The following is a 24,327-nucleotide window of genomic DNA, read 5'->3' as shown; positions in this document are numbered from 1 at the left end:
CGTTGGAAGATATTTTTATTGATAATTTTCATTAAATTAACTAACAGTAACTTCTACAGTAGACTTTTCCCCTGTACATTTTGTTTGAAATACAAAATGTACTTCCCATGTACTTCCCATGTACTTCTGAGTTTTATCCCATGTACTTCTGAGTTCATTTCTTAGAGATTGCTGTCCAGACATTTGTCTAATGTCATCACATATTGCCTTCATGCAGTGGACTAAAGTTCTGGGGGAAAACTGCCACACTAGATGCCTCTAAAATTAGCATTTACCTGCTCTGATGACACATCGTGATCTCAATTTGCATTTTCACAGCTCATTGACCCAGAAACCAGCCCTTTCTCTAAACCTGAGTTTCAAGATACACTGCTTTGGCAGGTTAGAGTTTGCCAAAGAGTGCTCTGAAGAAATGTAGTTCTCAGCCTTTTATGTGGTATAAATTGTTCAAGTACAAGACATCTGATGTCTGATCTGCTTAGAAGCAGAGATGGTGTGGGAGAGATGGTGTGGGAGAAGAGAGTGAAAGAACAAAAAGATAGATGAGGTGCAAATGGAAAGGTAGCATCAGCTGGCTTCAGTTGTCTCTTTGATTTCCCTTGCTGAGGATGACAGCAGCCCCTTTCCTTCCACAGCTGTATCCATCAAGTGAGCACAGTCCTGTCCTATTCCAGCCTCCTGCTGAGAAAATGCCTGCCTTAATTTGCTCAGCTAATCACAGTCCTGATCTGACTGGCACGTCCTTCACCCTGGAAATGTTCTCTTGGTCTCTCCATGTCTGGATATTGGTAGGATACATAACTCCTACCTGTTTCTTAAACTGGAAGGTTTCAAGTGCTGAAATCCAGATGTTGTGAGTTGGTTTATTGTGGAGTAAAGTTGACATTTTTATAAATTTTCTGTGAATCCAGATCACCTAAATCTTCAAACAGGCAAGCTGGTTGGTTTTTCTTTGCCTGGAATTCTTTGATATTGGCAGCTAATTGTCTGTATTTCATCACTTAAATATCTCTAGTCCAACCTTTGGATTTGTCATACACTAGAACTTTAATTAATCTTTTATATATCAGCCTTTGTAGAGCTGTGTTGCCAGTTGGATGGAGACCACTGCAGCTGCTCAGAGGATTGGAAAATGGTTCATAAGGTAACAAGGTGGATTCTGGTTTCCTGTGCCAAACTGACAAAGCAGGAAGTCAGTTTACACTCCTATCCATGCACAAACCCAAAAGCACCTCAATAAATACTAGTTATTCAAACTGAAATAATTTACTAAGTATTCCAGACATAAAATTTAAACTCTAAGCTTTTTTAATTTTTTTTTTTCCCTCTGTATGACACCTGTCTATGAACTGTATTATGATGGATCTATTGCAGTTTCTTCCTGCAAATTGAGGCTGTTCTGGGTGTGGAATGATTGGAAACTCAGAAATGGTAGAAGTTTAATTACCTGCCGATATTTACATACCAATTTTTTAAAGGTTTTTTTTCATAGTTTTGCTTGTGCCTTAATTATTATTTGGCCTTTTATGATGGAATTTCTTAAAATGCTTCACCTTTTGCACAACATCAAAAGACTAGGTTTTACATTAGCCTGCAATAATTAGCCAAATAATCAAAGAAGAACCTCCATTTGTAACTACATCAATGAAAACATTGTTATCTTTTACCTGGGAAGCAAGGGGTTTGGGAGCTGAAGTTATGACACAGGCAGCTTTTGTTCATGTCAGTCTGTTTCTCCTTGATGCAACCTAGTACTTGTAAGAGTAAATAAAATCAAAACCTTGTAGAGCTTGATTTCCAGCAGGTGACTTTAGAACCAAACACCACACAGAGGAATAACTGCATATCTTCTGAACACAAAAATATTGGAGTAGAGAACTAAAAAAAACTTAGAATTGCAATTACTGCTGTTGCCATTCAGATGAAATAAACACTTACCTGTGGTACTAAAGCTGTGAATAAGCATTTTAACCAATGTCACAGCAGTGACTTCAAATATTGCAAATAGGAAATGCTAATGAAGCAATCAGATGTTTCTCTAATTGCTGTAAATTTCATTTGAAGAATCTATCCTAACTTGGCACCAGATAGATGTTTTTATTATTTTTATTTTTTAAGAATTTCTAAAAATAATTATGTCTTTCAATGATTTTGACTTACAATGAAACTCCTAGAAAATCAAAGCAGGAGAATCAGGAAAAACTAAAATTAGACTAGAATATAATTTTCATACTTTTGTTGTTGAATGGGAACTTCAGTTATAGACCTTCCTTGAATCGCCTTATGCTACAAACCCTGGCTTTATTTGGCTACAAAATAGGGAAAAAAATAAAGTATTTGTATAACTATATATAATTTTGATGCAAGCTATGCTTGAATTCTTGATCTGTTATATAGATGTGTTATATAGTTATATATAAAACTAGCAACAGAAGTATTTTCTGTGTAATTTTCTGACTTGATAGATACTAGATGTAATTTCTGCAATTGGGTTGATTTCACTATAAAGTACTAACATTTTAATCATTATTCTGTGTAAGATTAAATTATTGTTTCTCTATTTCTATTATCTGGCAAGCAGGAAACTGTTAAATTAGCTGATATTTTTTTTATAGTTTGATTGTCCTTACTGGTTTTATGTTTCCTAAAGAATTCATTGCTTGAGTCTTACTGATTTACAGCCATTACAAATGAAAGATTTACAGTGAAATAGCAAATACCTCTTGCAATATCTTCATTGCTACATTTTGCAAACCAGAGCCATACAGCTGAAATACTTTGATTTAACAAACAGTAAATAGTTCTTAAGCTAACCAGATCATTAACTGGCTGCTGGAAGTGTTACCTTATTCTATTCATGACATAGATAGGACAAAGCTGTGATTTCCTGCACATTGCGGAGATTAAATAAGTGTGTCTTAAATTATGTGTGTCTCTTCACACATAATTTCTAATTTAACTGAGCTCAATTCCACATGTAACACTTTTTTGTCAGAATTTTCCTTTGGACCGTGTGCCTGCTACTTTTCCAGGCCCCTTCTGGTGAAGGTATTTCTTGCATCTACTTTCTCTTTGATTTTTTCCTGCATCAGTGCTCCCAAGCAGCGCATGGCTTTAGAAGTAGAAGGGCAACCAAACTCAAGGGCTTCTGACAATTTCTTTTTTCTGGTGATGCTTGGTAAGGGATGCTGACTTTATGACAGTGACAGGCTGAATTTTGTGCTTGTTGCTTTTCAGCTGGAGATTATTGCTATGCCATGAGGGGCTGCAGAAGGGAGCCTAACATGGAGGCTCTGCATCTCAGCTTGATGGTCCAGCTCTGGCAAGGCAGTGGAGTGGGCTGATGATCATCTGTTTGCCTTGTCCTCTATTCTACAGGCAACAAGAGCCTGAAGTAGAAGTGTTAAAAGCTGCTGCAGATGAGTGAAGGATTATTGAATCCAGGTGCCAGAATGATAGAGCAACCCTCCAGTGCAGAGAGGCAGAGTTCAGGGAATTGCTGAAGAAAAAAAAAAAAACAAACAGGAAGGACAGTGGAAACTGTCATCTGCAAAATGCCAGAGTATCTAGTGGCTGCCCTGCAGGGTTGGACCTATTTTCTTTGAAATTCTACCTCCTGCCCACCTGCTCTCTTCACATTCCCTGGGCCTGTGCAGGGAGTGCTGCTGGATGCTGTTTTATGGAAGAGCCTGACTGGTCCTGACAACTATTGCTGCTGCTGATGGGCAGCTGTTTGAGCTCTGATTTAATCTAGTCTTAACACTCTTATTGGAATGTTTCATTTCTCTGTGTCTGTTTTTTGTTGGAAGTAACTACTTTGTTAAATTGAATGTCTGCGATTAGGAAGTTGAATAATTAATTTTTTTCCCAGTCCCTGTTTTGCTGTAGCAGACATTTTCTAGTGAAAGTTAGGTCAAATATTCAGTATGTAAATATACATAAAGATTAGAGACATTAGAAAGGGACTGTATTAAATCTGTGTGTTTTAAAACAAAATTTATTTGAACAAAAGCAATAGTAATTAAAAGTACTGTCCTGAGCTATGAGTTACTAGTCACTGTGTCCTTCGAGAAGATACAGTTGCTTAATTTCATTTTTCTTCAGTACATTTTAATGCAGGCATTGTGAGAGAAGAACTTTTGCTTTGTATGTTGCTCAGTTTCTTAGTTTTGAAACACTAGTGGTTTTAAATTGAAATAGAGCTGGTTTCCTTCCCATTCTCTCAAAAGAGCTGCAGGAGATGCTAGGTGTTTAGTCAGCGATTTCAGCTTGTTTAGCAATGGAAATACCTTTAAAATTATGGCAAAAGCATGTGGGTTTTAATTTTTTAATTTATAGATTGTAAGAGATTTGACATATTTAGTCATTGACATCTGTTAATACACTTACAGTGTATTAACTGACATCTATTGGCACTTAAAATATTGCTTTGAAACAAATACCTTGCTAAAAGAAAAAAAATCTTTATCATTTTAAGTTGTCTCTATATCAATTTTAAAACAAGAAAAGTTTACATGAAAGGTACTCTGGAGCTTATTTTATTCTAACATAACTAAGCTCTAACTGCAGTTCAGCATAAACACAACTCCTCTTTCATGTCAGGTTGAGCATTTGTAGATTTTCATCTCCGTTTTTAAGATCAATGTGCATGCTCAGTCATCCTTCTCCCTCATTCCTTCTCAGCCCTTTACAACTTCAAACCTGCTGCCCACTTTCCACCCTTGTTTGATGAAAGTGTTGTTAAAATGCCAAAGATAAAGAACTAATGTAAGTTTTATGGTAACTGTTGCCTCATTAGAGGGACCAACTTTGCACCTCAGATGAGGGAAGGGCTGTAGGTAGAGATAGGTCTGGTTAGACACTGGAAAATTCATGTAAGGGAGAGCCCCAGGAAGGCAGGTTTTATAAATTCTGTTCTTCATGTAGTAGTGAGTTTTATTTTCATGTCCCACAGTTTTAGTTTCCAATAGTATTTAAAAGGAAAAAAAAATTCCTTAACTTGTATCATGATATTTTCTTTTAAAGAGTTCAAATCTGGGATTAGAGAAACACAATGAGCTACATTCTATAATTTACTGAATCAATCAAGAGACTATTCACAAATTGGTATCACCATAGGTAGTTATGAATAGTATGTTATAACTGTACTGCCTGGCGTAGATTATCTGTTAAATGTGGAGAGAAGATAATACCAAAGACTGTAAAATATAATTTTCTAGTAAGAGGAAAAGGGAAAATACAGATTTGAAGAGGTGGAATAATCTTTTGAGTAACTTGTAATTAAAAGATTTCTAAAAATATCAAAGCAGTTCCTTAGTGATTTACAGCCAGAGACAGGCTGTAAAATGTTATGACAAGTTAATTTCAAAATGATCTGTAAGGTACAATAAAACTGCCATAGGGTGTCACTATAACCCAAGAAACAAAACTTTCAAAATAATTTCAAACTTAACAAAAATAGTCATGTCCAGCTACAAGACTTTTCTTATAAAGCTTTGTGAAAGGACCTATTTTTAATTAACAAAATGTATTCCTGTATGCAAAGAAATCATCATCAAAAATATCTGTTTTAGTGAAATGGTGTAGAAACTGTGCCTATTTTCTTTTTATGGAAAAAAGAACATACTTCATATAGGAAGTTTCCACATAGAAATGCTTTAAAAGCCCTCTTACAGCATAAGAAATAAGTACTTTATTAGAAGCTTTCAGTAAGGAAAATTATAAATAGGAATTCTTATTTCTATTGTTATTTTGTATGTTATTAGCATCCCAAGATCCACTATTTTTATTTTGTGTCCAACAGTGATCAGATGTCTTTCATACCAGCAATCTCATCAGGAAGCAGAAACTAGAAACTAAAGAGGGATTTTTTTTTAACCCTTTTAAAACTTAAAATTAGTGCTGGTTTTTCTGCAGTTATCAGGGAAACAAACATAACATCTGACAATTTGATTTGGGCTGATTCAACATGAAACTTTTTAACCTGGCAGGAAAACACTCAGTTTTCATATATGGTAAAATAGGAATCAGGATTCTGAAGTCTTTGAATCTATTTTCATTTATGGCAGAAAATTGTAGATGTGAAACCATAGGTTTCAAAATCTGAAGGACCAGATTCATCATTTACTCTAAACCCTTGTATAACATGGGATCCCAGGTCACCTCTTTTATCTTTGACATCAGATGCTGTAGATCAAGAAGGCTGAATTCTTACAGTACCCTCTTTTTTATGTAATGTTACAATGACTTTTACAGGTGTCAATAGAAATAGGGTCTCCAGTACAACAAACATTGTACAAATACAAAGGAAGAATTGGAATAAACCCAAAATTTTGTATCTAACAGTAAAATATGGTTGTGATCTGAGTGAACCTCTTAGGCACTGGCTAAGGACATGGTTTAGTGGTGAACTTGCCTGTGCTGGGTCAACAGATGGATTTGATGATCTTAAAGGTCTTTTCCTGAAAGAATGATTCCATGATTCACTGAAATCTACCAGACAACTTTTATCAAGGCCTTGTTCATTGTCAAACTCCCAGTGCTGTAAACATTAAAGTCTGCCAACCCTAAGACCTATGTGCAGATGAAACCAATATTCATTATCTCTGCTTCATTACTTTGCTCCATTTGCAAGAAATGGAGGCATTTAAAACTTTCAAAGATACTCAGCTGTGAAACATCAAAATTCTAAACGTCAATTTAATTTTAAGAAATCTCCATTACTAAGAGAGGTCACTCAGGATTTTCTAGCCTTTGAGCTCTTGGTAAGAGCTAAAAAGGCAGAGTCATCTTGCTCTAACAAAAGAAGGTTCCTCCAAATAACAACAGCAAACTATGATCTAAAAATCATCTCACAAGCATCAGGGATGTGATCTCATGGCCTTGAACTGAAAAGAACCTGATTAAAAATTGACAAAGTTATTCTTGTGTATTTCCACTGGAGGAGCCCAGCAGCCTTTGGTTATTGTTAAGGTTGATCACAGCACAAGGTGAAGCATGTTTATGTTAATTCAGCAGACACCAAAAGGTTAAATTGACTTTCTCAGAATGTTAGTGTCAGGGTCAATTACTGTGATAATTAAATACTTGTAAAGAGATCAAAATTTTATATTTTACAAGCATTAGGAGAAGTGACTGCTTGCAAGACAATCAGCACATGAAATGTGTATGCTATCCAGTCTGCACTGAAAGCAGTAGCAAAATTCTCTTTTAAACGTGGCAAAGACTTTACCCTGTCTGCTATGTTGAGGAATCATCAGTAGGAGCAGCATAAAGATGATATTTCAAGTCTTTTTAGTAAAAGAAATAACTGTAAAAAATTAGATAGCCTCTATGGGTACATTTACTTGTACCTGTAGAAAGTTCTGTTCCACACAAGTTATGTTTATTGCTAGTTCTGATATTTGCCAACTTGGTTTTCTTAAGGGGTTGCTAAAACTCTGAATCAAGCCCTGTGTCTGCAAGGCACAGCTCGTGTTAGGAAGGCACATCTCCTGTATGTGCACTTGACCAGTTTCCAGTTTTCTTGCAGCTCACTTTACTCTTGAACACCTGAGGTAGTGATGGAGCAGTGGCTATCTGCATGCTGGTTTGTTTAGGTCTGCATTGGGTCTAAAATATGGTTTTAATACACTTACTAGTTGTCTCTAGGGATAGGAGTCTGTAGTTTCAATAGTAGTAGTTCAATTGAAACTTGTAGTTTCAATCCACAAGCTATATGAATCACATAGTTTTAATTTTGCAAAATATTTCCTTACAAGTGCAAGCTAATTCTGTATCTTGGACTTAGCCCCAGTTTGCAAACAGCAGACTTAAAATGAAATTATGTAATACATTGTGTTTTAAGGAGGTCTGAGACAGCAAAAGAAGAATCACAATGTGGTATAATTTCTGAAAAAGAAAATTAGGGCACAGGTTAAAACAGGAAAGAAAAAGACAGTAATGATGACAGCTGGGTCTATAAGGGCTGTTATCATGTTGGGTCTTATTCAGGAAGAGTTCCTCAGCTGATGCTCTGGAATGCGTGCTGGGATTAGTCCCACAGGCATCGCCATGGCCTCATCCAGCACATTCCTGCTGGGAATTGGGTGGTGCCCTGTGGATGGTGCCCCAGCAGGAGCAGGGCACTGCCAACCTGCTGTGACAGTCTCTGCAGCAGTGCTGTGGAATCCAGGCAGTGCTTTGGAATCCAGGCTTTGGAATCCAGGCAGTTTGTTACTTTGTGAGCCTGAGGAGGAGGAAACAGAGAAGCAGCACTGCTCCTGTGGAGCTGCCTGCCCTCAGAGAAGCAGGAGTGAGTAACACACTTTCTCTAGGCCTTAGAGAAAGCATCTGTGAATTTCTGAAGGGGCTACTGCTGAAGCACTGCAGATGTGCAGGAAGTGAAGGATTCCTGAGAGTGCAGAGGAGGGAGAGAGGAAACCTGCTGTGAGAAATGTGTAATTCAGTTAATGGTGAGGCAAGGGGTATTGCTAATGAGAGACCCCTACATCCTTACATCCTTGAGGGGAGCACACTCTGCCAGGGGCCAGCCAGGATGGATCTCTGAGGGAGCCACTTGAATCAGCCCCAAATGCATGGAGGACAGGCTTCAGACATCTGTGCTAAATGCAACTAGAGAATGTGTGGGTAAGTGAACAAAACCACACTGTAAGTGAACCACATTTTAAGCATAACTCCTTTCTTGTGTCTGCTCTGTGCTGTCTTTATCCAAACCAGGACCAGAAGACCAGAAAGATGGACAAGATAAAACCCTTTTTTCCACAGCAGCTGGCAGGTATGGGTTGTGAACACCACTTTCCAACATGAGTTCCAGTCTTCCAAGTGAATTCCTTCCACTGGAGTTTGCAGCATTTCCAGTTTGGAGCTGGGTTCTTCCATAATTTCACGTGTTCAGCTGTCATGAGAGCATTCAGAATAATATCTCAAATGCCAGAAAATACATGTTTCTTTACATGGAAGACATTTATGTTTTGTAGTTTCACATGTATATATTCCCAAACCCATATATACCTGTGGTGTCTCACAGCTGGGCTACTGGGGTTCATTTTCTGTGTGCCTGGTGGAAATTGGAGGGGCTGCTTTAATGCACACACGTGGTCATGTTGGGCCGTGCCATCGTGGTGACCTTGCTGCTTTGCCTGCCACACACCCCAATGGTCAACCAGGATTAGGGGTCTGGAGTGAGAAAACAAGAGGAATTTCTTCTTCTTACTCAGTTTGGAGATGGCCAGGTGCAAGCCTGAGCAGTGTGAGGAAGAGGAGGTGCAGCTGCTGCCAGGGCAGGGGGATGTGCTGCAGGGAAGGTCACTGGTCAGTCCTTGAGTTGACAGTGAGAGCAGTTGCTGTTCAACCCAGCTAGAGAGAAACTCACCCAGAGAAGCCCTGCCGGGAGCATGTGGGTGGGTAGTGCTGAGATCTGGAGGTACCCATGTTCTAAATGCTCGCTATGAGAAGACTGTTCTGCAAGGACAAATGTGTTGGCTGTGCTGAGCCAATGCTTCCCACATCACATGAATTATTCAAAGAGGAGAAGAAACTCTAACCAGAGCTGCAACAAAAGAGACTGCAGCAAAGGCAAACTCTCAGCCTAAGTAGGCTCCCTCTCCCTCTCTTCCCTCCTGGCTTATACTAGGAATAAAGGATTTCAGTGAAAGCTGCTTGCCTGCCTCACATAACCCTGAGAAAATGTACTTTCCAAAATTGCCTTCCTCAAAGTGGAGCTGGAGCAATCCAGACATTTGGTGTTTGTATTATGGAGAGTTTTAAAACCCAGAGATTGGGGGTCCATGCAAGGAGCCAGGAGAGGAATGGGTGGATGAATGGATAGTTCTTTCACCGCTTTGGCCCAGATTTACATCCCACACAAACCTGCTCACTCAGTTCTAACACCCAAATGAGGAGGTTTTAAGTGAAAAGTCAGATCCAGTTTGTTTCTCTGGAGGAATTTCTTTCTGCGTTTCTTTGTTTCTTGTGTCTCTCTGTAGAGTCTGGGTAGATCAAGCTCTACAGAAGCTAGGGTGAAAGTGTGGCCCCTGAGCCTGGAAGGATAAGGACAGTGTAGGGCAGGAGGGAGGGTTCAGAGTCACCCACTGGCTCAGGGAGACCAGGTGGCCTGTGGCAGAACAGGAGCTGGGGTTGCTGGGTGGGCAGCTGCCTGCCCTCCACATGGCAGCTCTCAGCTGGGGACTTCCAGGGGCAATCAATTCTTATTGTGCTGCTGGCCTGATGAGGCATTGACAGGTACTTCATTTTCCTTGTAGGAGCGAGGTAATGTGCCAAACACAAAGCTCTCCGTTTTTCTAACAATCTACAGAGTTTCTGCCTTCCTCATCACCTGAAGGGAGGGACTGATGGGAGAGGGAATATATTAAATGGTTTGTGGCTTTGGGCTTTTTTTTCCTTTGTTTGGGTTGTTTTTTTTTGGGGGGGGGAGGGGGGTTGTTGGTTGTTTTGGAGTTTTTTTGTTCTATTTTTTTATGTGTGGGATTTTTTTGGGTTTTTTGTTTTGTTTTGATTTTTTTTTGTTTAACTTGTCCATAACCCAATCCAATATCTGAGGCCTTGCCAAAAGCAGAAATTCTTCATTTGATCCCAGCCAATGTGCAGGCATGATGAGTGGAGTGGCCAGCTGCATTTCCACAAGAGTTTTCATTAAGTACTTTCTGCCATGCTAGGAAGAGTGTTGACATGCAGTCAGACTGAGTTGGACTGGTTCACCTCTTTGAGCCACTTCGTGTTTCAAAATGCAATGGATTCAATTTATGGCTGGTCTCCCACTGCTTATTCAAACAGCATCGCACCAATGCCCCTCCATGCCTGTCTGCCCAAGGGCCCAGCAACATCAATAATAAATGACCAGGCATGGGAAGGCAGCTTTGGGTTCAAACCAGCAAGTGTGTTGGGGCAGGGAGCCTCCCCTGAGTGGGGGGTACACAGAGAATGGGAGCTGTAGCTTGCAATAATTCCCTCCCTGCAGAAAGGTCTCGTAAATATTTAATAAACTTCTGGCCCTTGCCATAGATGAGGTCCTATTAGCGAACTGGAGTGGCTTGAGGACAGGTATTGTGTCTGTTACTATAGCACCACCTTGCACAGGATCTCGGTGTGAAAGAGGCAGGGGAGGGAGGGAGGGAGGGAGGGAGGGATGCACAGAGGATGAGCCCCAGCGAGGCAGGCTGAGGTTTGCCTGTGGAGCAGGCAGCACTCCTGCCCAGGGAGGCTGGCCTGAGCAGCACCTGCAGCTCCCAGCGTCAGCCCGGAGCTGCTGCCCTGCACGGGTACCGACAGCCGGCACCAGAGCTGCTCCCAGGGCCACGCCGAGCCCCTGAGTGCTTCTGGGGGGCTTTGCTCCACAGCTTTTCCCTTCTGGCTTTGCAAGATCTGACTTTATTTTTTTTATTATTATTTTTTTACCCACTCCTTTCTTGAGCAACTGGTTGTTGTTGCAGAGTTCACCGAGGGGACTGCTGAGTCTCCTGGCTCTGGCATTGGGAAATATGACAGCAGAAGTGAATGCTCGTTAACATAAGGGATTTACTGAAGAAGAAAGACAAAATGCCTTTCAAAGGGCTTGGTTCACTGAAAGAAAGATTTTTTAACCCAGGAAAGGAAGAGGTGAAGAACACCATTAGCGATTCGCTGGGGAATCTGAGAAGGTAAAACTCAACAGAAAATTCCCAGACAGGTCCATTGATTCAATTTATTATGAGAAATGCAGTATAGAAAAAATATGTAAAAACATAAAATAGACTATAGAGTTGCAAAAGTAATATCCAAGTACAGAGAGTGAGACAGCTTGCTGTAAGACAGAAGATGTAAAAGGAGTAGTTACAACAGCATATGACTGTAGATCATAGAATATTTATATTAAACAAAAAAGGTGAAAACAAATTATGAAATAATGTTCTAATATTAAAAAGAGCTTGAAGAACTGTTTAATTAAAAAACCTTTAAATAATTAAATGTGATTAATTCTGTGGTTTAACTTGCATGAGAAAAAGCAATAATTTAATGGGAATCAACACTCCCAATGATGCTACTCTTGAAATTAGATGTAATGTTCTTAAATTACAGGTTTGGGGTGTTTTAAAACTTGTTCCAAATCAGAAAGAGAAAATGTATTGAATAGAGATGTGTGTGTGTGAGTTTACTGACACTAGCAAATTAGAGAGAGAATAAGGCGAAGCAGCTGTTTGCTGTCATAAGCAGAAAAAAGGTTTAAGATTTTCATCTTAACCTGATAGTTTTATGAACCAAGAAATGGAGGATTCTTATTTTTAGATAAATGAAAATCTGATGTAAGAAATTCCCAGTTTCATAAAGGGGAAGATATTTCTCATTTAAAGAGAAGCTTATTTATGTTTGTAATGGCTAGTGACAACACTTATTTGTGTAATCAATAGATGAGAGCCAGAGGGGTTAGTGGCATTTCTTCCATGCTTGATGTTGTGTTTTAAATCTTTGTGTGGATCAGGCCAACACTTTAACTGAAGGTGTTTCCAGTGACTGAATTATATTTGCTTTCATATCCACCCCTTTGCCTTCTATTTGGAATGCTATTTTGAGTCAAGAAATAGTAATTCTAACCAAGCCTCTGATCACAAGAAAACGCGGAAGAATTTGCACATAACATACTGCAGTTATTCTATTTCTTTATCACGTGAACAGAGTATCTGTGTTTTACACAGTTTCTACTTAACTTTTTTTTAATTTACAGTGTTACAGATGAAACCTGTTTTGCTTTTCTTTTTTTTACTTTTATAATACTCTACAGTAATTCCGAGAAATCTGTTTATTTTTTAGAACAATGATTAAGGTAATTAATTCAGTGATAAATTCTCTCTGCTGTGGGCTGTGCTGGTCAATTTGACCAAATACCTGTAAGGTTTGTATCTAGTGAATACGTGATGTGGCAGCACGCTGGGCTCACCTTAGATTATCCAGATTGCTCTCCTCTTGTAGCCATGTATTAAGGCTGTCATGCTACTTCCTACACAGTTGATAGCGCAGGTAGCCAACTTCAGCAACACTGCTCCTGAATCAAATTAACCCAAATATCACTTGAGGTGCAAGAAAGTTTGCTGAACTTAATTATTTTCTATTTTAAACATAGGTATCTCAGAGCCTTTCTTAGATATACCAATCAGCAGAGGAAATAATCCAAACTATAAAATCTTTTTATTATCTCTGCACACAGATCTAAGTAAGAATTGCTGCAACTTGAGCAGTCCTGTAGGAAATATGCAGTCATCTTTGAAAGTTTCCATAAATGAATGAAACATGCATGTTTTTAATATGAATGTCATTCTCTACAGCTTAGTCTACAAATGACAACACTTGTGTTTTTATATGGTGGCACATATATCTATATACCAGCTGCAACCTTGACTTTGCTCTTCATCCAATCCAATTGTCTTTAATGAGGTGAAAATCAGCAAAAAATTTGGTTTCTCTCCTAGCATTCATCATAGTTTGATGAATTATTATAATGCACATCCTTGATTAGATCTCCAAGTGTGCCTTCACTGACTGTGGTGTGTTGATGTCAAAATTGACAAAGTGGGTAGAAAAACATGTTTTAACTTTGGTAAATATGACTGGCCTGTGCCTTCCTGCCACATTTCCTCTGTCTTGCAAACGAGAGAGAAGCAGATGTCTGGCAAGAGCAGCTGCTCCACGGCAATTATCCGCAGTCCAGCTCAAGTGCTAAAGCTCAAGCAGCATAAAGCAGCTTACTGCCTCCTCACAGGTGTGCTTATTTGATGGGTGCTGCAAAATAAGAGTCCACTCACAGGAGGTGACTTTAGGGTGTCTGGACCCTGGAAGGGAGGCAGGCAAGACTGAACTGGAAGACCCAAGAGCCATCCTTTCTTTAGGCTATTGGCAGCTGTTTGATTTGTGAGATCTTAAAAAATGTTTTGGAAAATGTTGTAAATGCTTTGTATCATTTTTTTAATACAAAAGTGTTTTTTTCTTGATTATTTTATGCAGTGGGGCAGAAGAAAAAATAGAGAATTCAAGGCTTGGATGAATTAATATCAGAATTGTGGCTCTGTCATCATTATGTTTCTCAGAAAAGAAAGATTTCCTGCAGATCTTATTGACAGACACAAACACTTTGGTCTTTCTGTGAACTTACTGCAGTCAAGGAAGAAGCCAAAGACTGAAGTAAGATATTAGGCTCTCCCTACCCTAAGGATTTCAGGAATCCTGGACCAGCTAATGGCAACAGTGGGCTTCTTGGTGAAGTGGGAAGTGTTTAAGTGGGTTTAAATATTATCACTTTTAATGTAAAAAGACATTTGGGCCATGGCAAATGGCTGCTGTATGAAGTGTAGCCTTGATAGGTGTAGTTCTGACTGCTGCAGATGTCCCTTGGTGAATTAGCCTAAATTACTGAAAACTGCATCTTGAATCTGGGTGATACACACTTGCACTGGACAGGGCTCCTGTGACTGTGATGGATCACGGAGTTATTCCTCTCTGATTTTCCCTTTGTGCAGAAACAGGGGGAGCTTACAGGGTGCCTCCCGGACTGTGCAGTGCAGTGAGCACTGTGTGGGCTGTGCAGACGCAGCTGATGCACGAGTTGTGCCTTTGTAGCACTGTTAGTGCCAGGGCACAGAGCACTCATGCAGCGCTGCACTGCAGCGCCCAGGGGCCAAACATCCCTGCAGTGCTCCTTCACTGCACCAAGGACAGACTGCCCTGCAGCCCAGGAGTGCAGAACCTGGGCCACACAGTCCCTCATGTCTGAGCCTTGTTGTGGGTTTCATGGAAACACCATGCAGAAACCAGCAAGAGAGGTCCCATGCCCTGAGTAACTCGAGAGAGTTGGGTGTTTGTGCTGGGATTTGGTACCAATGCATCAAATACAGGATTTCTTATGGAAAATTATCACCTGGACAAATCTCCGAAGAATTAATAAGATCTTAGGAGAGTGTATCTGCTTTTGGAGTAATGATTTTTTTTTTGTTATTACTGTATTTCTGGTTATTGATAATTATAATTACTGGTCTCTGAAGTTATGCAGAGATCATTGTAGTTAATGGATTTGTAGGTGTGAGCTTTGAACATTGTGTATGATTGTGCTGCAGCTGTGAAAGACTGCCACATCTGGTGAAATCCACTCTAGAATGCGTTTTAACACAACAAACATTAACATTTGCCTGTTACCATAGGATCAATGAGTTTTTAATTAAACAAAATTAAATTCTAGTACACCTAGAAAGAACTAATTCCTCTGCTAAAACCCCCTTAAATACAGAGTGCCGAATGTATATGTGCTATAGGGATTTTATTTATTACTGATAGGGATTTTTAATATTTCTTTCATGCATTCAAAGTTCTGTATATGCCAGAGTAGGCATTCAATAAAAAATAGAAATGTTGCATAAAGTCATTATGACATTTGGGCACAGAATATGGATGCAGATTCAAATAACTTAGCCCCTCTTACTTGCCCAATGTTGTACATTTGCTGAAAAAGGAAAAAACAGACCTAAGAAGTGAACATGTCCTGTGCAGGAAATTGCACACCTGCATCTCCTGCATGAGGCTGATAATTAGAGGAGAGCACTGGCCCTGAACCAGTTTCCTTTAAAGTCATTGGTAAACAACTAGTAAAAATTTTCACTGACACTATGAAAATACATGGATCAGTTGGAAGATAAATTTCTCATCATTCCATGGAGTTGCCATATGTTCATTATGTACCCGTTCAATAAAATAAAACCAAAAACACAGTGCTGACACTGGCTTGTGAATGCCTGCAATTTTTAATACCTATGTGTTTGGACTGCCACTGAAAAATAGTTTTCTCCAAGACAAGCCTGGTATGGAGGCATTGAAATTAATCTCTGGGCGCAGGAAATAAACTGTATGGATTTGGGGTGATGAATCAGTCCTCAACTTGCTTCCTTACATTAGTCAAATACAATAGCAGAATAATGAACTTCTCTGCAGAGATGATATAGGTCCATAGTTCTAGTCCTAGGTCACCACTTTTAGCACTGAATTTGGAGCAGAAGGATGTTTTCATGCCTATCTGAATTGACAGCCTGCTGAAAACGTCCAGATGTTTTGGCTTTGCATGAAGTGTCTAATTTTTGCCAGCTGCCCAAAATAATGCACCCCCTAAAGTGTAATGTCTCTCTTATAAATAGAGCCTAGTAATTTTTGGAGAATAGTTAATTGATTTAATTCAATCAATATCTTATATTCTGTTAGAGAAAGACAAATTATTTCTTTTGGCTTAGCACTTTGGAGATTATAACAGTTCAAAAATAATTATTCAAATTTTTTTCACTTCCTGAGGTCTTTATTTTTGATATCTCATTCCTTTTACCTTTACCTCTATTAACACATAGGGCATGGAATACTGGTGTCTTCTTTTTCAAGTGCCTGACTGAATTAGTCTCTGTACTCCCATGTCACTAACAAATGCTGTTTCCCTGCCGGTGAATCATAAGATCTCCATCACCCCCAAATAACACCACAGTAAGATCACACTTTCTATGTTACCTTACTTGAATGCAAAGGCTTTGCTCCAGTCTGACAATGAGCTAAAGATCTAACTTTGCAGTGAGCACTGGTTTGAGAAAGGAATTAAATAAAATAATCCCAAGAGTTCCCTTTTGGCCCAAAACACTGTGATTCTAGTGTTTCTTGAAAACATGAGCTGATGGACTGTAGTGTGCTTATTTTCTTTTTGCTAAGACTATGGCTGAAATAATGGGTTTATATTGGGATGTAAAAAGGAATAACATGGTAAATGATGCTCCAGTTAGCTCTACAACCTAAAAACGATATTTTGAAGTGAAACCTTATATTGGAAAGATATATTTAAGTGCACAAGATGCCATACTTAACATGCTTATCTGCAAACTGTCCAGTGCAGAGTACTATCTGTTAGATTATGGGTAGTGCATTAGACTTAAAGCAATTGGGAAAAGCAGTGATTTAACCAACACTGTCCCAAAAAACTCAACCCAGTCAGATGTAGCCCATCCATGTATGCTCTGTCAGAGTTGTTTATGTTGATTTTCATACTGAAAACTGATGTTTCAAATGCATATCAAATATATACATTAGATTTCAAATACACTCAACCACATATGTGGAAGAAGGAAATATGTTTTTCCTTATCAGAAAACAGTAAATGAAATAATCTCATCATTTTACATGGCAAGCTGGGCTTCCTTTAGGTTAAATATTTTCACAGTACTCCATGGCAGGCACAAAGACAGCTGGATCCTGAGCTCAGTGCTTCAGGGTGATGCCAAAACTGAATGGCCTGATCAAGGCCTCTCTTAGTAAAGGCTTAACCTTAAGCTTATGGTTAGTGTTCAGTGGGTTAGTCACAGCTAGCCATGCCCTTCAGTGTTTCAGCATGTCAGAAAAACCGTAATCTGCATTTTAAAATAGACCCGTAAAGGCAGTGTTAGAAAAGGAATTATTTAGATCTGGTTTGGTGTCTAGTGCTTTCTTACCTCACCTTTCCTATGACAGACTTTGCCTGGTCCTGCAGCACAATGTTAATAGCCCTAATCAGATCGCGAGACCAAATTAAATTTTAATTGCACTATCATGCAATTCCAGATTGCATGGAAGTCCCATTTTGTTCCATATGAATATCTCAGGTAGATTGCCTATGGGAAAAGGAAAGGCCGGATATGCAAAGCCTGAGGAGCGGCACTCCTGTGTTAGTTGGTAGCTGATGGGCAAATAAGGTCTGGGCCTGTCTCTTTTGTGTCTTTAATAGGGGATCTGATGCCAGAGAGGTTTCTCCTCTGCTGTACAGCCCTGATTTTTGTCTCACAGGAGAAAACAAATTCCAGGAAGTTTGGGGCTTAGTGAAACCATGCTTTGTGTTGTATTTGCCTTCATCCTTGAAACATACTGGCAGCTCTGCTTAGTAAATCTAGTCAGAAATTAGGGTTAATTTAATCATATGTAAATTTTCCAAAGAATCAATGGAATTTATCACAACAGACCTCCAGTTAGATCTCATAGTTGTGCTCATGAATAGCCTGTGAACATTGTTGCAGCTGCCTGTCTGGCTGGGTGGTTCAGATGTGCAACCTTCAGAAGTCATTCAGGCAAAAGTGTGATCTCTGCTAACCTTTCACAGCCTGTCCAGCATTAAATCACCTCACACCTGCCCAAAGACAAGCACCTGCCAACAGGAGCTAGCAGGTGACCGGAGCACGGAACTGTCCATCCGTGTTTCAGCAAATTTTACTGAGACGACAGGGCACCTTCATTTTTCCTTCCCTCGTGTGTTTAGGAAGCTGGATGGCACCAATGTGGAGGAGGAGCCCCTGGAGCTGACGGCGGAGGGGCAGCCCGTGGTGGCGAGTGGGCGCCGGGCCGCGCCGTGCGAGTGCCACTGCTGCGGCCTACCCAAGCGCTACATCATCGCCATCATGAGCGGCCTGGGCTTCTGCATCTCCTTCGGCATCAGGTGCAACCTCGGCGTGGCCATCGTGGAGATGGTCAACAACAACACTGTCTATGTCGATGGAAAGCCAGAGCTGAGGGTGAGGAAACAGCTTCCTTTCACTGCTCTGAGCAGATCCCGCTGCGAAATCACCCAAATGCCACATAGCTAGAGAGAATGAGGGAGACACATCAGTCTGGATGCACGTAGATGCACAGGCACTTAATTCCTATTTAGGTGATGAAGTCACATGAAAAACCTTCAAGATCTGAGGATTTGCAGTGTCACAGAGAGGGTTTAAGTACCTGAAATGAGAACTGAATTTGCGTGTCTCCCAGGTCGCTGATCTGCCAGCTGTAGACAGATTTTGCTGTGGTGGCAGAAGCTTTTGCTCTTTACTGTCTCTCAGGGAAATGTGCTCTGATGCTGTTGTAGAAGGAATTAGCAATTATTTTATGTAGGGCTGCAGCCACTACATTCATATCAGTGGATAATTCTCAAGACCTTAAAGCAGTCACTGGCAATAAGACATCAGGTTTTTGACAGCGCAGATTGTTGTTAGGAGCTATTAAGAGCTAGGTGCCAAGATGTTTTCAAATTTGCAGTGGATGGCATGTGGTCCATAGCAGATCCTACACAGCTTTATCTCAATGCACTCCAGCACGCGCATTCAATCCATGCCACAGTATTCCCCATCCTCCCTCAGTATTCGGCTGTGATGTCAAGTGTCCCTTGGTGGATTTTATGAACTTAAATCTCTACATTTGCTCTACTTGTTGACTTATTTTTGGATATCTATTGAATCTTTTTGGCCTAACAAATTCGTAGGAATCTTGACTCTAGAATGAAATGCTGTGCAAATATTCATCAGCTTTTCTCCTACACTTTTTAACTTTTGGTAAAGAAGAGTGCAGCAAATGTCTGTCATAAATTTCCATTGTTAAAATATGCCTGTCTCCATGACTCATGATCATAGGAGCCATGCTTAGACTTCCTGCTGAATTTGTATTTATTCAGTCTAATCCCTGATCTCCATGGTCCTTCTGGGACTTCCAGGTTCTACACTTAAGAAAGAGAAAGTATGTGCCTGCATAGGTTGGGAAGCTCAGAAGAGGTAGTTTCAGAAAATGGGAGTAAATTCTTCCACAAATCTAAACTCATAGTGTTTGGGTATGAGCATCTCCTGAATCAGGAGGAACCTTCTTCCATATCTCATGGTGTTTTTGCCTTCAGAAATTACCACTACCTAGAAACTCAGCTGGAAATTGCCAGTAGAAAGTCAGGTGTTTAAACAGAAGTGCCTCAGCACAGGAAAGTGGGACACATCAAAATGAGTACTGATGGGGAAGGAAACCCTTTAGCCTTCTGTAAACATGTCTGGCTAATTAATGCCATCTGGCTGTAGGTCAAACAGTGAGCTGTTTTTCAGTTTGTTTCTTCATGAGCAAAAAATCAATGTAGTGGGAAAAACTGTTTTTCTTTTAACATGCAGAAAGTAATATCAAAAAAAGATATGTCAGTGCTTATCACTGCAGTTGCCAGTTCTCTGTGGTATTTTAGTGACAACTGGCTACTTTGGCATCACTTCTAACAAAAGATAAACTAGTCACTGGCTAGTGTTACCTGGTTTTATTTTCAGATTGCTTTGTCTTCAGATGTTCTCCTCGCCCCCAAGTCTTTTCTGCCCCATGCCATTTGATCCTGACAGTGGATGGTCAGAGTTGGGCCCTGACAGGGAGAGTCATGAACAAATCTGACCAGAAAGCAAATCAACTCAAAGGATTTAAGCAGCCTTGATAATCTTGGGGAAATGGATATGCCCATTGAAGGGTATCAGGTCCTTCTTATAACTCTGGGCAGTCTTGAAAGCAAAGGCTTCAAGTTTAAGGAGCCCAGGGGGAAGCAGTGGCAAGTAGCAAAGTTGAAGGTCCAGCATTAGCTACCTTATGGCTGTAACCTTTCCCACTCCTAAAAGCCAAAGCAGTAATCTCACAGGGGAATTGAACATCCTTTGGCCTTAACTGGAGGTTTTCAAGCCCAGCAATCCTGAGCAGCCAGTGTAGAGAGGCTTCATTTGGAGCAGGGTGACTTCTGTGTGACTTGTAAGCAACAGTTACCTTACAATGAGTATGCTTTATCTTGCAGCATGTGTCTCATTTCCTTTACAGACAGCCCAATTCAACTGGGATCCAGAGACTGTAGGACTCATTCATGGCTCTTTTTTCTGGGGTTACATTGTGACACAAATTCCAGGAGGGTTCATAGCAAATAAATTGGCTGCTAACAGGTAAGACAACAACAAGCAAATGAATTAAGCTTTAGAGTCTGACAACTGTTTTACACTGTGTAAACGGAAATTACTAAAATAGCAAATTAGTGCTTCAGAAACACACATCTGAGGCTGAAAATTCTGTATTTATCAAGAATTATTAATAATAATAATTGATTAAAAATTATTGATGAGGACAAGACTTCCATTATGGGTCTATTGTTGATTTTTTCAATTTAACTTGTTTATCTCAAATATTTACACATTTCTTCTCTAAACAATGCTTTCTGGAGAGTTCAAGGAAAATCACACCTAATGCTTCCAACAATGTTTGAAGCACTTTTTTTAAAGAAGTTGCCTTAGTGCTCCTTACCTCAACACCAAACAATGGTTTTCCAGCAGTGTTTAGTCTTCCTCCTTCAACAGTCCACAGTCCCTGTGGACTGAAGCTGGGAATAAAGAAATTACTTAACTATTTATGATCTGAATTGATAAATCTATCCTCATGCACACAAATATCCTTGCCAAGGCTGGATATAGTACTGACTGTAATTAAGATTGCATAGAACTTCTAATAGAGCCTCCTGATTTCTGCTTGGTGAAGTCTGAGAATCTGTACAGATTTTTTTTTATGATCAATGGGTTTGTCACCATTTTTTTTTAAATTTCAACTGCTTTTGAAAATGTGAATAAGAAAAACTAGTTAATTTTGTCAATGTTAACTTTGATTTTGGACTTTACATCAAAAGGTCTTCAGAACTTTGAGTATTATCACAAGAGAGAGGGTTGTTGTCCGAAGACAGCTCATTGTGAATGAGCTCATGAGATGTGCATATTAAGGGTACTTGGGATCTACAGATTAAAATAAAAAAAAGATGGCTGGTACTAACTTTGTTCTCTGCAAACAAGATGTGACTTATCTACAAATAGTGTCAGAATTGGAAAGGGTCTCTAAAACCAGTTTTATGTTGTACTTTGCCCCAAATCAAAGTACTTTGCTTTCTGCATTCTGCAAAGAGCTACAGAGATTACAAGACTGCCTGGATGTTCTTCCCATCCATATGCCCTTGTGGAAATTTCTCCAGAACAGAATCATCCCACAGAATTGCCCAGACAGTTTGGAGAGTTTGGTTTGCACTGCTTCTTCACACTGTTCTCATCTTCAATTATTTATTTCTCTACCACATAACAATGCCTAGGCACAATATTTTTCCATCTGCCAAGTAAGCCAAACAAATTAGCTAAGCTTAATAACTTCTCCAGCCTTTCTAGTCTTGCCACCAGCTTTTGCAGCAGAAGGGCTCCAAAACACAGTTGTGCACACTGCTGGCTGAATAATTCAGCATATTATTAGTTTAGCTTTTGTTTCCTTAATTCACTTGCAAACAGTAAAATAAGCATGTTTACATCATAACTTGATGTGTTCTGTCAGCAGAATGTTTCCTTAAGTACAGGCTGCTCACAAGCACAGAAAGCTCTGCATTTATCCCTGTGAGAGTTTCCAACTCAGTCTAATGCTATACTATAACATCACTATCCCCGTGAGAGTTTCCAACCCAATCTAAAGCTATGCTATAACATCACATTATGGATTTGCCCAACATAACTGGGTTTAGAAGTAGAATTTGCTGAGGAACAAAAATAGCTCAAGAGCTGAGCTCAAAGAGAATTTCTATTTGCAGTAATAGGATTCACTAAGTCCATGTTTTTCCTGTATTCCTCATTTACCCAACCAATTTCAGCTTAGGTAGGTTCACTCGTGGTGCCAAGTTTCAGTTTCAGTTTCAGTTTCAAGGGTTATTTGCTAAGACACAGGGCAGAAAAACAGGGGTTCTGTGGCCAATGAACCCACCAGCCCTAGAAAGAGGAAAAACTTTCTTTTGTCCCAGATGCACTCTGAAAATGAGATTCTATGCTTATATTGACCTTATAGATTTAGGCAAAGACTCCTTTGCCACTTGTTTAAACTCTGCAACCTTGAACATACCTACGGACAACCCACCCCAGGCACTTCTCTAATGCACATAATTATCTGTGATAGTGAGGGATTCAAATGGATCTCATAGTGGCTGAAAATACTGAGTGCTTTATGGGTTTGCACCAAACCCCTCTAACACTATGTAATTTACTCAATACTTTCACCCAAATTGATGTAGTCTGCATTCCACCAAAAAGTTTATCAACCATTTACTCACACCATCCCTTTAACTTGGTGCTTATCCTCAAACACACACCTAAATGTGATGTCAGAATTTCTTGGTGGATGCATGGAACACAAGGCACCTCTTGATATCAGTTTTCAGGAAGAGCACCCTGCTGGGCAGAGGAGTCTGTAGCTGTTTGGATCCAAAAGTGGCAGCTGCCCAGGAATTGTGGTAGTGAGGACAGAAGAATATGTGAATGAATTGAGAAAACCTGGAATATTTCTTGTCAAAGTGGAGACGAACTTCTTTGGGATAAATGGCAGTGAATTGATGAAAAGATGCTGTCTCTGTGGAAACAATACTCAACCCTTTAAACAGTAGCAGAAGAGTGACTGGTTCTAATTCCTTATAAATGATGCATTTACAACCTAGGGATATTAAGAGCTGGCATCAAAAGAGGTAGCAGAGATTGGAAACTCAGTCTTTATAGATAGCTGTTTGGATAATTAAACATGTTCTCTTTGTTACAGTTTCTTCTTTCACATGGTTATTAATTCACATGGTTTGCTGTAGTTCCCTGAGTCAACAGTGTTATAATAACAGACCTGATATTCCTATTAGTGGTAAGAAAGCAAAAGGCAGAAGTCTTTTCTTCAGGGATCAAAACAGAGAGATAATACTGATTTCTCAGTTAAATGTTTACTTGACTTTTAAAGCGGTCTCCTAAATGTCAAGATATGACTGAGGGCTTTGTATTCCAATTCATATTTTCAGACTGTTTTCTATATAGATCAGTTCCTTTGTCACTTAGAGAAGTGACAAAGGAACTGATTTATATAGAAGCCTGCTCAGCTTCTTTGCTTTTGTTTGCTCATCTGTTTAGTGCTTTCTTGTCACTCAGATAATGAGCTCTCTAGGCGTGGGTTGTTGCTTTTGTCAATAGGTGTAGAGAGTTTTGATAAAACAGTGTTGTTTTTTGACTGTAAATTTTTTATGCTATAACACAGCCATTAGCCCTACTGTGAATAAGATCAGACAATGAATGATCAGAAAATGAAGTCACATATATTTCCTGTGAACAAATTTTCAGAGACTGAAATGCAAATAATTTAAATACATATTTTAAAGAAAAAGAATTGTAACAAAATATTTTAAAATAAGTTTATAAATATTTATAAAGTGGAATATGAAAACACTTCTGAAGAATAGATAATAATTGTATTCCCTTTCATGCTACTTTTCTCCATAGGGTATTTGGTGCAGCTATCTTTCTAACATCTACACTGAACATGATCATCCCTTCTGCAGCAAGAGTGCATTATGGATGTGTGATGTTTGTAAGAATTCTTCAAGGTTTGGTGGAGGTAGAAGCACACACCATTTTGGTCCTTTCAAACCGAGTTTGATTTTGAGATTTGGTTCTAGAAGTCATAAGATCTCTTTTGATCAGGGTTTCTCATCAATATACAGTT

General features: G+C 39.5%; 1 protein-coding gene across 1 annotated transcript in view; it reads left to right on the top strand.

Moving 5' to 3' along the window:
- The first annotated feature begins 11,144 nt into the window (after positions 1-11,144).
- SLC17A8 (solute carrier family 17 member 8) overlaps positions 11,145-24,327 on the top strand; it is a 29,561-nt gene continuing 16,378 nt past the window's right edge. The window contains exons 1-4 of the mRNA XM_005480717.4: positions 11,145-11,657; positions 18,290-18,542; positions 20,611-20,729; positions 24,105-24,219. Coding sequence (XP_005480774.2) covers positions 11,515-11,657; positions 18,290-18,542; positions 20,611-20,729; positions 24,105-24,219 — 630 coding nt within the window. The 5' untranslated portion in view covers positions 11,145-11,514. The remainder of the gene's footprint in view (positions 11,658-18,289; positions 18,543-20,610; positions 20,730-24,104; positions 24,220-24,327) is intronic.

The sequence above is a fragment of the Zonotrichia albicollis genome, chromosome 4 (assembly GCF_047830755.1).
Source record: "Zonotrichia albicollis isolate bZonAlb1 chromosome 4, bZonAlb1.hap1, whole genome shotgun sequence".
In the NCBI taxonomy this organism is placed as follows: Eukaryota; Metazoa; Chordata; class Aves; order Passeriformes; family Passerellidae; genus Zonotrichia; species Zonotrichia albicollis.
The sequence above is the reverse complement of the archived record's forward strand: the minus strand, read 5'-3'. Positions and strand labels throughout refer to the sequence as shown.